Source organism: Psittacula echo (assembly GCF_963264785.1).
Source record: "Psittacula echo genome assembly, chromosome: 5".
In the NCBI taxonomy this organism is placed as follows: domain Eukaryota; kingdom Metazoa; phylum Chordata; class Aves; order Psittaciformes; family Psittacidae; genus Psittacula; species Psittacula echo.
In genome coordinates this window covers 28700998-28713870 of record NC_137739.1, presented here as the reverse complement: position 1 = coordinate 28713870, position 12873 = coordinate 28700998, and the positions used below count along the sequence as shown (strand labels likewise).

Below are 12873 nucleotides of genomic sequence, written 5' to 3'. Positions count from 1 at the left end.
CAGTTAATGGCCAGGGAGCTAAACAGCTGGAGAATTTAGCCATAATAAAAGAATGTCAGAATTTACAAGTAAAAGAACAAATTCCTACCCCATACTAATACACTGATTCGAGTGCACCTGTCCTGAAGTGTGGGCTTCTAAGGAAATGATTACTTTTCCTGTTGTCCATTCAAACAAGTCCTTCCACCTACCTCTGGCTCATTGCTAAGCAAGAGCCAAAAACACATTTGGAAGACCCTCTTGCCACAAGACCTGAAATGTTCTCATAGGATCTTAGAAATATGTTAAGAGAAGGAATACCTAAAAGGCACCCTTGTCCATCAGAAACTAGTATTTGTGGACCAGAAGATTCTAAGAAGCTGTCAGCAAACATATAAACAAGTGTTATGTTATAGACAACCGTGATAATGAATTATATGACCAGCAGATGATCAGATTCAGTAACACAAGCCTGTTACATAGTCCGAATCCATCCAGCACAAAATGAGTTCCAAGGCTAAAACTGAGAAAAGACTATAATGTAGTATTCCAGAACAGGTCTTTGTGGAAATTCCAAAATACAAGCACCCCTGGGGATGTAACTGTGGAATAGCTGTTAGGTTTTGCATTCATATGCTATTTTAAACAAAGCAAGTTTTGTTACACAAAAAGGCCTTATAATCTGTACAAGGAAGGTGATACTAACAGGTTCCAAGAACATTCCTCAAAGTTGGGCACTGAAGTACATCTCCTTTAAAAAGAAAACCCTTTCTGTCCTGCAACATTGATTCCACAGGATCCTAGGAATCAGAAAAGCACCAAAAAAGCACACTAGAATCTTTACCTGTATCTACCAAGTGCCATCTGGATGGGCACAGTGGCTTTTACATGTGCATTTTTGCATTTTCCCAGTGTCAAGAAGCAAGTATAGCTTGGAGGACTGAGTCAGTTGTATCAAGAACTTACAGTACTCCACATCCTCCCTCATTGCACACAGACTTCCTCAAGGGAACAAAAAAACCCAAAACTACAAAAACACAACCAGCAACTCAAAATAACCAGGCGAGAGGCCAGTGCTTACAAAGATCCCGTAGCCATTGTTCAGAGAAAATAAGTCACTTGCATCATTCCCCACATGCAATAAGCTTTGGGCTGGCTGAATTCTGCCTCTGAGGACCAGCGCCAGATGTGCTCTATCTCCAGATGCCAGGAGTTCCACACCCTGGGGATCAGCAACCAGACATTTTCCATGAGCTGTAATTACTGTAGCAGGATGGAGGAGGGCTGGATGTGTCAAGGTGGTAATCCCTAAGGTAAATGAATCCTAGATCATTTAAATCTTTTGCAGATAACAGTGAAGACCTTAATTTGGACAATGCAAGTTGAGAGATAATATGGAACAAAGGTCACAAGCGCAAAGTACTTCTGGCTGCTCATCTTCTCTCCATTGTGTAGTAGGCTGAATGCCAAGCAGCAATCCTCAAACACAGTCTAAGCTGCAGCTTCTCCAGTTTTACCAATTCCATCACGCACAGACAATGTTAGCAGAGCCACATGCCAAGTGGACAGCAGGCAGCCTCTTCAAACTGCCAGAATTAGGAGGGTGGTCTAGGGTGTTTTGTTTTGGGGGTTTTGGTTGGGTATTGTTTTGTTGTTGTTGTCGGTTGGGTTTTATTTGTGGGGTTTTTTTCCTTCCATTCAATGATGCTGCCTCATCATCCTACTTACGAGACGTAGAGAAGTAACCCAACAAGTTTCCAAGAGCTCTCTTGACCACTGTTTTTAATTACCCACCTACAGACATTCCAGCCTTTAGCAATCTTGGTTCTTGGGAGAAGGGAGGAGGACATGACATAACACAAAGCAAGCAGGTAAAAGGAAAAAAAATACAGAAGATCCCTGCCTAGAAGAGCTTTCAAGCTGAGAAGAAAAATTACCAACACAGGAAAAGAATACAACATGCAGGAATTGTAAAATAAAAACTGAAAGAGGTATGGGAAGTTGTAATGCAGGATCCAAAGACTATAGGGCACAATTTTCATGAATAAAATATACATCACCCTACCTTTTTGGGCATCCCTTACATACCATTCTGTTAGTCTGCAGTTTCATTTCCAGTGAAACACCAGTCACTAATAAAGTAATACGATGGAGTCAAACAAAGTAGGTTTATTACTAGAAGGTTATTTAAACAGCATTATGTATAGGAATAGATTACTCTGAGGTGCTTCTTGTGTAAAACACTCTAAAATGCATTCAGAGAATCCTTTTATATACCAGTGTCACCTTTTCTCAGATGAAAAGCTGGAGTTCACAAACTTAAGGGCATGCTACTGTAACACCACCAAAACCAAATCCAGGTATACTGAATCCCAGTCCCATACCTAGCAGTTGTGAAACTTTCCTCCTTAAAATTCTGTATTGAGATTAAACATCAGGAGTTAAATTCTCCATAAACAAGGTGAGTTTTTTTCAGAAATGGAAAGTTATTTAATAACATAACCACTAGAATGAAAGGGAAAAAAAAAAAAAAAAAAAAAAAAAAAAAAAGGAAAAAAACCAACCCGAAATAACAGAGCAGGAGAAACTGGTTAACCAAGTATTTAAGTACATAAGAACATATATACATATTATATACACACATACATATGTGGAATACCTCTCACCCCCCCACAATATCTTACACACTTCCACATGTACATACTTCATCATAAACTAGCCAGGACCTTATAAGATAATACTTTCCTAGGTCAACACTTCTGCCAACTACAAGAAAACCCGTCCCTGCTCTGGGAAGCTGAGTGGTCTGGTAGCACATTTAAACTGAGTAACTACCAGTTACAAAGTAAAATCCAGGCATTTCCCAGTTCTCTGGCTCATGCAAAACAACTTCACTTTCCACAAACATCTTGAAGGCTCTTTAAAACACTAAGATTTGCAAACAACAGAATGACCTTGGCATTAACAGGTACTTACACGGAGATTTTGTCACAACCAGCCAGGATTACCCGAAGCATTACCACCCCCCAATCCTGAAAAACATGTTGTTTTCAGTTGCTTTGGAAGAGGAAGGAAAGCTCAAAAGTAGCCAGGATAACTCCTTGGCCAACTCTGCCCTTTAAATTAAAATCTTCATAGCTGAGCATTTAATTTTTCAGTTGCAGTTAGATGTGATGGTAACATCGAGTGGAATGACCATAGCCATGAAAACATTTCAAAGAGAAAATTAATCACAACCTATATCACATTTTTGGCTACAAACTGAGTGTGAACAGGCAGCAACTCCTCTGAAAATATTAGAATGCGTTTGTCAAAAAGTTTATTAGGCAAATAAGACCTAGCAACAGGCTGTTAATATACCTACTGTCAAGCACGCCATTTGAAGTCCAAATGGTATGGATTAGTTCTGCACACAAGCTACAGAGCTCACTTCAGTTATCTACCTGCAACTCTTGTAGAACACCTACAGTTTATCTGTTGAAGGGACAACACAGCAGGAGGTTCCAGGAATGCCTCGATGATTACTTCCTTCTCGAGAGGTCATAAGAGGACCCAAATGAGGAGAGTGGCTATGCTGGACCTTGTTTGCAACAAGGAGGGGCTGGTGGGGAATATGAAGCTCAATGGCTGCCTTGGCTGCAGTGACCATGAAAAGTTGCGAGGGGGGGTGCGCAGCAAGCTCACTACCCTGGACTTCAGGAGAGTTGACTTTGGCTTCTTGAAGGATCTGCTTGGTAAGATACAATAAGATAAAGTCCTGGAGCGAACAGCTGCCCAAGAAAGCTCGTTAATGTTCAAGGATCACCTCCTCCAAGCTCAGAACTGATGCATCCTGACAAAGAGGAAGTCAGACAAGAACTCTATTTGAAATAACTGGTTACACAAATTAAAACTTCCAAAGCCCCTTTAAATGATATGCACAATAAACATAGTGATTGATACATTGGTTATGATTCAGTGGTCAAAGTTGACACTTTGTATGTAACAAAGGATTAGGTTTTTGGGTTTTAAATTCTGCTGCTTTGAGATGCTCAAGAAACAACATTATGGCTTTTGTACTAAGCTACAAGTGCTAAGAGAACATTAAGTACGTTATACAGATATCCCCTATAGTCAAATATCAGAGAATAAATCTCATGACCTTTCATTCCTTCTCCTTCTTGAATTATTCACTGTCATCAGCAGGGACAGCTTGTTATCCAAGAGCCAAACTCTTGCTTTTTCTCTTCCTCCATAATGTAATGGAAAACGGATACAAATATACTTCTACTTTGGAATGTATTTTCATGGCATCACCAAGATGCTGGTCTAAGTGATTACAGTAAAACAGTATCTGAAAACAGACACACAGCAGCAACATTTCCCGGTTACTCCAAATGCCATCGCTTTGCGATTGTCCTTTTCAAGCAGTACTTCTTTGCTCCAAACCCCTTCTTTTTCTTTTTGCACGATAACTTGTAGAAGCTGTCCTTTATCAATCATTTTGAAATGTTCCTTGAACAACAACAACAATAAAGACATACAGCCTTTCACATTGCCTCAAATATCAAGTATAAACCACTTCTAAAACTTAAAGCTAAGGAATTCAACTTAAAAGAATTAATAAAGTTCAAGACAGATTTCAACCCTCAACAGCCTCTTCATGGTTAGACAGGAATATGCCACAACTCACAAAGTATCACAGAAAAGACAGCCTGATGGAAAAGGACATGACAAAGTGACCAAGCAACCCACAGGGTGCAAGACCGACCAAAATCTCGTAACAATGAAACAGCTGGCAGACAACTCACTCAGTGTCACCAAAAAGTACCCTTCAGTCTTATCTGAAGAGCCAGACATAAAGAGTAAGTTATTTAGGAAGTCAGAGAAATAAGAAAAAAATAAAAACTCCACTCTACAAAGAAACAAAGCTTCAGGTGGCATAAGGCAGCTACTCCAGAAAGGTACCAGAGATGTGTCATGGTGGGAAACCTGAAAAACACTTTTCTACACCATGCACAACCGAGCTCCTTAGTTCAGGAGCATGTACAAGATAAAATAGGGTTCTTCTGATCACCACTGTCATTGAGTCCACTGAAAAAGTATTTCATCTCTTACAGCAAGGCCAAACCCTAGAGAAAAGAGAACAGCAGAAGTGTGGCATACCAAAGTGCAGCTGTAGGTCAGGACATCCTACACACTAGACAACTGGAAGCAACATAAGACACACAAAAACATTTTGGTTTGGTTAATCCACAAGATACATTTTCATTTCAGCATTCTGTGCTGTTGGTTTTTTAATTCATCTAAAGACAAGTAGATCGAGACAGACTTAGGGGTATGTCTCACTCTCAATTTATAAAGGTACAAAAGGAAGCAACTTCACCTTCTTCATAGCCATGCTCTCTAGTGTGAAGGTTTGCACTAAAAATAGTAATAAATCACATTGCCAAAAAAAAACCAAACCAAACATTCTCTTTCTCCCCTCCTTCAGAAGTCCAGCTAGGATGATTTTTAATTTGGAAGAACAGAAAATAATGTGTTCATGCAAAATGAATGAAAAAAAAGCACAAGAACTGGACAAAGCATCCATGAATGCAGAATCCAAGTAAAACTGAAACTTCCACAGAAGGTGTGGTGAAGTTTTTGACAAGGATTTAAGTGCATTACTGTTGTCAGGCATAATCTGGATCTAATTCGTAATGTGGAGTATATGGCTTAAGCTTAAAGTACATACACTATTCTATAAAAGTTCTCAAATGACATATAAATAACCCATAGATTATAACAACACTGTACACTTTAATTACATTTTCTCCTATCCTCCATTCTTTTCCTCTTTGATTTAGTTAAAACCAGCACTGAACAGCAGAAAAGAACATCCACAATATCACATTTTTGTAATTCTACTTGATTTCCGAACCCAAAAGCCGAGAAATTCACTAAGCAGGTGCACTCCAACCACAGCTCCTCCTCATCCAGCAGCAGGTTTAGGAACATAAAGCAGGCAACACTTGCTCCCACTCTGGCTTTTTTTTGACTCATAAAACACCACAGAAACAAAAGGTCAAGCTTCTGTCTTCACTTGCTGCCACCTCCTACCTCCGATCTAATTCCTCTCGAGGATCAGCAGTCCCCCAGACCTAATTTATCACTTTTACTATCATGTGCAACAAGCTACAAGTATTAACAAATGTTTAATGAATCACATTTAATGCAACAACACAGTGAAGTGAAAGTCAACATACACTCAAGGCAACCTAAAGAAAGGGCAACAGAAAACCTCTGGAATCATCATTGTCAAATCCCAAGCCAAATGAAGAGATGCCAAGGTAAGTAATTCAGTCATTCATCTCCCTCTCAGACAGAAGTCCAGCCAACAAGGGTACTGTAAAAAGGACAGAATCATCAAACTAAGAGCACTGCACTTTGAAAGGACATCATGTGCCCTCTAACAAGAATCCATGAGAAAAAAACCTGAAAACACAGCCACATCGAAAGACAGCAATATAATTTCAATCTTTCCACCTTTCATAATAGATGGAAGAGGTATAACCTAGCACACTTGCCACTTCCTTTCTCCAGCTGCATCATTTTCCATCATAGTTCAGGAAAAGCATACTTCATAGTTTTATTGAACTATTACCTGGTTTACCTCTTTAGTCTCAACAGGAATACCAGAGTTTAAAAACCTTAATTCTGCCTCCACAAAGACAACATTTATTACTGGTCAAAGGAAGTTAGTTATCTTTAACTGGGTAAGCTCAATTTCCTTATGTATATAACATAAATAATAAATGCTGTGTTAACAGAATATTCACGACTAGCCAATACTCATACAGCACTTCAGAAAGCCAAAGTGCCAAACAGTATTCAACAGCTATTATAAGAGGGGACATTTTTAAATACATATGCCAACATTTGAGCTTCTCACACCATTGACAATCATACTAGGAACTTACTACTGCATCTGCTATGAGTGCTGTTTACTACAATAGCAATAAACCTTCATACTGCGAAATGAAGACAATTCTGTAGCTTATTCACACTTGAGAAATTCCTTTTCCCAGCAGACTGTCCCCATTAAGCTAATCCAACAAACCACACTCATATAAGGTATTTATTGGTCTAAAAGCAGTTTCAGTTGCTTTAACCTTTTTATCATCCAGAGCAAACAAACCAATTTAAATCAAGTATGTTTCAATTTACCAACATCCTTGCAAAAGTCCCCCGTGGATTTAACATTAATACAAACTGACACCTTACATCTCCCTATGCTAGCAGGCAAAGTGTAAGTCAAATAAGAGTAAATGAAACAGCAAAACTGAAAGATCCATTTATTACAGGGACCCTCAACACCCATTCTTTACACTCTTTGGAGCTTCTCAGCAGAATTTTGTGGCTTAACAGATACTTTCAATCTTTACTAAACAGAAACCACGAAGATGAGATGCTGGTGATCTCTACATTCTGATTTTTCTGAGAGAGGAGTGGAAAGAATTGTTGGCCCATAAACTCCTAACAAACAATACTTTGTGGGACATACTTCCCAGTTTCTCTCCTCCTCTCACCACAACTGTTTCATCACCCAAAATCTCAAAACGTACTCAAAATACCCTTTGACTCTATCATGAGACTTCCCATAGCCTAATTTAATAGCAGTAAGACTCCCCAGAAGTAATGCCTGCAGTTAGAGGTCCCAGCTGTGGGCTGTCAGGAGATGGCACATCTTTGACTTCTTCAGAAAGTTTCAAGCATCCAAACAGCACATGGTTTTGGCCAGCCAGGGTCCCCAGCCAATAACCTAATTATTTGCTTCTGCCCTAAGCGTACCTGCAGTGTTGTTGGACACATCCTGATGGAAAGCAATATAGCAAAAAAGGAAAATAACCCACATGCCTCAAAATCTCCAAAGTAAATGCTGACTCCATTATGCGTGGTAGAGTTGCATTGCTGCTGGCCTGGGCCGTAAACTGGGGGGATACTTGTTCTTCCCTCAAGGCTCAGGTTGACACCTATTTGAGTTCTACACAAAGGTCTTGAGCAGAAAATAACAACGACTTCCTTCAAATGTTTTCGGTGCTGTTTTTTCCAGCCATATCAACTCCCATGAGAAATTCCAAACTTACAAAAGCCAAACATTTTGAATGTTTAATAGCTCTTGGGTTAAAGACATAATGAAAAAAAAAAAAAATCAGAGGATTTCTTAGGATGACGAAAAATAAAGTTACCTACTGTAACTTCTTTCTAACAAAGAATTTCAGCATAGTAATTGTGCTCAACCTCAAGATGGCAGATTGTTTTCATAAAACACGGCATGTTCACAAAAAATACTGATCGAACACATACTAAACCTTGTCATTAAAGCTATTTCTGTGCATCACAAATAGTGAAATCTCTTTATTTGCACTTTAACAAAAAGAGAGAGAACTACTTCTAACTCTGTACTGCTGGCTAAACTTTAACTAGAAGCAAGGTTACATTAGACACTCTTTGTAAGTCACATGTGTCTATATTCAGAGAGATTTTGTAACCTTTATTTGTTGTTATGCTGCCAGGCCTTACCATAACAATGAAGGGTAACAAGTTCCTAGAAACAACCTCTGTGTTTGCTAAAAAGTTACCTTGGCTTGCATTAGTCAAGAAATGCGCCGAACTGAGAAAATTCATGGGTGGAACAAAACCACATTATAAACCAGTAAAAAACAAACCCCAAAACATTCTTAAGATAAAAGCTAACACAGCTGTTGTTCAAAAAAAAAAAAAAAAAAAAAAAGTGCAAAAATACAAGAGGCAATGGTGGAATTTACACCAGGCTATTGATGAAATGCATTCACGCTCTTCTGAAGAACAGACTTTGTGTGTCACGCACATTTATATATTACAGACATATCTACAGTATGAGTAATCTTAAAGAATCTGTGGATGCTTTTAAATTAATTTAAAATTAAACTGATTTAATTTAAAATGAAATAGTAACAAATGAATGCACATACCATACCTAAGACTGTTAAAGCCATCATACTTTGTCTGGAGACCGAAGATTCCGTGCTTCTAAAGGATTAACTTAAACTTCAGAGTCAGACTGGAGTTGCAGTATTTCCTCACTATTTCAAGAGGATTTATGACCATAATTTGTGACAGACCCTCATATTATGCTAGTAGTAGTTACTAGGAAAATAGCCCCCTAAATCAATGACAGACTGACTGAAATGGCACTGAAATGCAGTTAAGGACTCCTACATATCGCATTTCCCCATCATAAAATTAAAATGCATTTTTTATTCCACCTTCACCTCTAGTTTCAAACTTTTGTAATCACCCTGTCATATTTCTCTGCTCATCTTTGTCTTGTGTTTCTTAATATCAGGTAAATAGAATCATAGAATAGTTAGGGCTGGAAAGGACCTTAAGATCATCTAGTTCCAAGCCCCCTGCCATGGGTAGGGACACCTCACACACAAATAAGTCTTTCCATTGAAGAAATCTAAGACACAATTCCACAGTTTTGGGAAATGTTCTAGTGCACGGCAAGCAACAGCTAACCATGCTGTTGAGGGTTTAAGTAAAAATAATTCTTGCTTGAGATAATTCTTCTCAATTACTTTCACGTTTTAAGAGCCCCACATAAAACACCTACTGTGCAAGATTAAACATTTAGAACTTTCAGATGAAAACATGCTGTTGTAATACCTATCTTGCTCCTTAATATTTTGCACAGGTAAGAAATTCCCCCCTTCAAGGAAGTACTAAACGTAACAATCATTTTGTCTTATCCCATTAAAACAAGAGTCAAGTATAACCCATATCTGAAAGAGGTTCATCATTATTTCAAGCCACATAAATAACATCACTCCTGACACCACCATGTATAGAGCAAGGGCATAGCTCTGCAGCAAAATTATTTCATAGCCAAAATATTCGGGATCCATTGCAACATGCCAAACTTTGCAGACACTTTAAAACTGCAGACGTTCCAGCATATCCCCACTCTTGCAGAGATGTATTTAAATATTTGTAAGATAAGCACATAAAAATAAGCATTGAAAGTCCCCTGAAGTTAGGCATCTGTGTAACCAGAGTGGAGGTTCTCAGAAATTGAACTATAACCATGGAAAGCCTCTCATAAGTACATCCATGCTCCTTCTGACAGGACAGATGAGCTGTCCTTAAAAGTACCATCCAGACCAATGTAACAAAAGAGTCCCATACCTTCCTACTAAATAGGCAGAACAAAAGCAATGTCATTAAGATTTATAACCATGACTCTTTAGCTAATTAGTAAAAAAAAAAAAAAGGTACATTTGTAGAAGAGCTTTTCCATGCACATTAAGGAAGGTGACTCTTGATACAGAACACAGACTATGTTAAAAGAATCACCGTCTCTAAAACAGGGCGAATGAAAACCAAGCTCCAAGTTACAAGTTATTTCTGAGTTTTATTGTGAACTTTTATTTTCCTCAGAGTTCCAAATCCAAAGTTATCCCTTTTTCTAATATTCCCATTAGAGTCTGTTAAGTAAGCGTAAATGGTTAAATCTGTTAAGTGATGTAAAGAAAATCCTCAAGAACACTATCAGTCTGTTCTCTCTTCATCTAAGACTCCTGTATGTTGATTCCCCCACCCCCAAAGCTACATAGCTTCATTCAGTCAAGTAGGAACATGAACATCTTTACACAAACGTAAGCATTCAGAAGGGGACAAAGCCACGCTTCAGGTTTTCAGGCAACATGCACAGAGAAGGTGCATCCTGAGCTGTGAAGGGCATCTTTCTCACATAACCCTGACAGAAGAAGCAACACATAACACACACCTGCACAGAGCTCCAACTAGAAATACAGAACGATGATGCCAGCAGAAAATGGTCTGCTCTCTGGCTCTGACAGTTCTAATAATTACAGACAGTTTGAAAAGGTGGGTGGCCTAATAAAGGAGGCCCCGAGGTGATGTTCTGACAGCCTTGGCCACACTGCCGAGTTTTCTAAACTACATAGGAAATCACAACTAGGCTTCAGCTTGCTGAACCTCGAGGGTGATGTATTCGGGCAGACCAGACACAGCAGCAAAACAAACCCCAAAAGTCTCACACATGCAGCCCTAACTCCCTATCTTCGGTGATATCAAGTGGGGACCGAAGCAGGGATGAGGAGGAAGGATGGGGAACAGACCTCAGCCTCTCCCCACGGGTGCTACAGGCAGAGCACTGCCTCTATTCGTGCTTTTAAAGGATTAACGCGTTCGCTTAAAAACGGAAAGCAAAGGGCAGACTCCGCGCCCGGGATGGGCGGCGGGTGACCGCGAGGCCCAGCGCTCCGCCGGCACGGGGCAGACGGGACACAGCTCCGGCAGCCACTGCGGCTCTGGGCTCGGACCCAGACCGAACCCCACACCCCGGGCCGGCCCGGACGCCGCCCGGCGCTGCTTCCAGCCGGGCCAGCCGGTTCCTCCCGCCGCAGCCCCCCTGTCCCACAGCCTTAAAACGGAGCTGGGGGGCCCGGAGGGGACTCACACGCACACATTCTCCTTCCACTCTCTTTTCCCCCCACCCCCTCCTCAGCCCTGCCAAGAGTTTGATGAGCGACACCCGACACCCGAGCGAAATCCCTGCTCGGAACCGCGGAAGGACGGGAACGGAACGAGAACGAAACGGGAAGGGGGGCGACTTTCGTCTCTCTTGTGGCAGCTGTACCCGTTTACCTGAGCCACCCGCGGGGGGAAACCGGGTTCACCCTGTAGGAGGGACGGGAAGCAGAGGCCTCCTCCTCCGCGCCCCCTCTTTGCACGAACATGGGTGAGGAGGAATAGTTTGGGGGGAAGACTCACCCAGCCTCCCGCCCTCCTCCTCCCGTCCCGTCCATGTGCGCGTCCTTCCCCCGATGCCGGAGCCCGGCCCGGGCCGCCCCCCCACCCCACCCCGGCGGAGCGCGGAGGAAAGTTTGCTCAAGTCCGACAACAAAAGGGACACCGGCTCCCGCCTCCCGCCGCCCCGCGTCCCCGAGAGCTTACCCCCGGCCGAGCCCGGCCCGCACCGCAGCACCGAGGCGGCCAGGAGCCGCAGCAGCAGCAGCAGCGGCGGGGCCGCAGCCTCCATGTTGTGCCGCCGCCGCCGCAGCTGCTGGAGCCCACGGAGCGTCTCAGGCAGGCTCCATGCTCGGGGCGCTGTGCTCGGCGAGGAGGAAGGGAGGAGGGCGGGGAATGGGGAAGGCGTTAGAGACGACCCTCCTCCTTCTCCTCCTCCATCATCCATTTAGGAGCCGCCCCTGGGAAAGCGACCTTGGCCATGGCTGCTTAAGCTTCTAGAAGGAGTCTTCGTGAGGACTGAACCGATAATTTGGTGACTGGAAGATACTTCCACTGCTGTCAAGTGACTTGTCTTAATAAAGATAAATACATGTGTTTATCTGATCTGTTAGAGGGAGTCCAGACAAGGCCACGAAGATGCTCTGAAGCCTGGAGCCACTCTTCTATAGAGACAGGCTGAGAGAGCTGGGCTTGTTCAGCCTGGAAAAGAGAAGGCCCTGAGGAGACCTTAGAGCAGCTTCCAGTGCCTAAAAGGACCGACAAGAAATCTGGAGGGGGCTTTTGACAAGGGCCTGTAGTGACAGGACAAGGGGGAATGGCTTTAACCTGACAGAGGGGAGACTGAGATATTAGGAAGTTCTTCCCTGTGAGGGTGATGAGGCACTAGGAAAAGGGTAGAAACCTTGCCTCTCGACATGAGGCCTTTGCAATGCTGGGGACGGGCGGCAGAGAGCTGACCAGCACCTAGCTCTTCCTGAAGCATGTCAGGTACTGCTCCCACCTTCCTAGCAGGGATAAAATGAAACAGCAGAAGTCAGGAATTTCCCTGAGTCTCCTTTTCCCCTTGTGCTGACACTAATTCTTCAATAGGAAAAGGAGTTGCTCAATGGCCTT

At 42.0% G+C, this 12873-nt stretch overlaps 1 protein-coding gene across 3 annotated transcripts in view; it reads right to left on the bottom strand.

Moving 5' to 3' along the window:
* Positions 1-12052, bottom strand: part of LRP5 (LDL receptor related protein 5) — a gene marked incomplete at its 5' end in the record, with an annotated part of 129279 nt that extends 117227 nt beyond the window's left edge. For 2 of the 3 annotated variants that reach the window (XM_080619944.1, XM_080619945.1), the window contains one exon: positions 11965-12049. In XM_080619944.1, coding sequence (XP_080476070.1) covers positions 11965-12049 — 85 coding nt within the window. Of the gene's footprint in view, positions 1-11964 lie in introns of all 3 variants that reach the window. The other variant, XM_080619946.1, reaches the window with a different exon arrangement.
* Between the last annotated feature and the right edge of the window lie 821 nt (positions 12053-12873).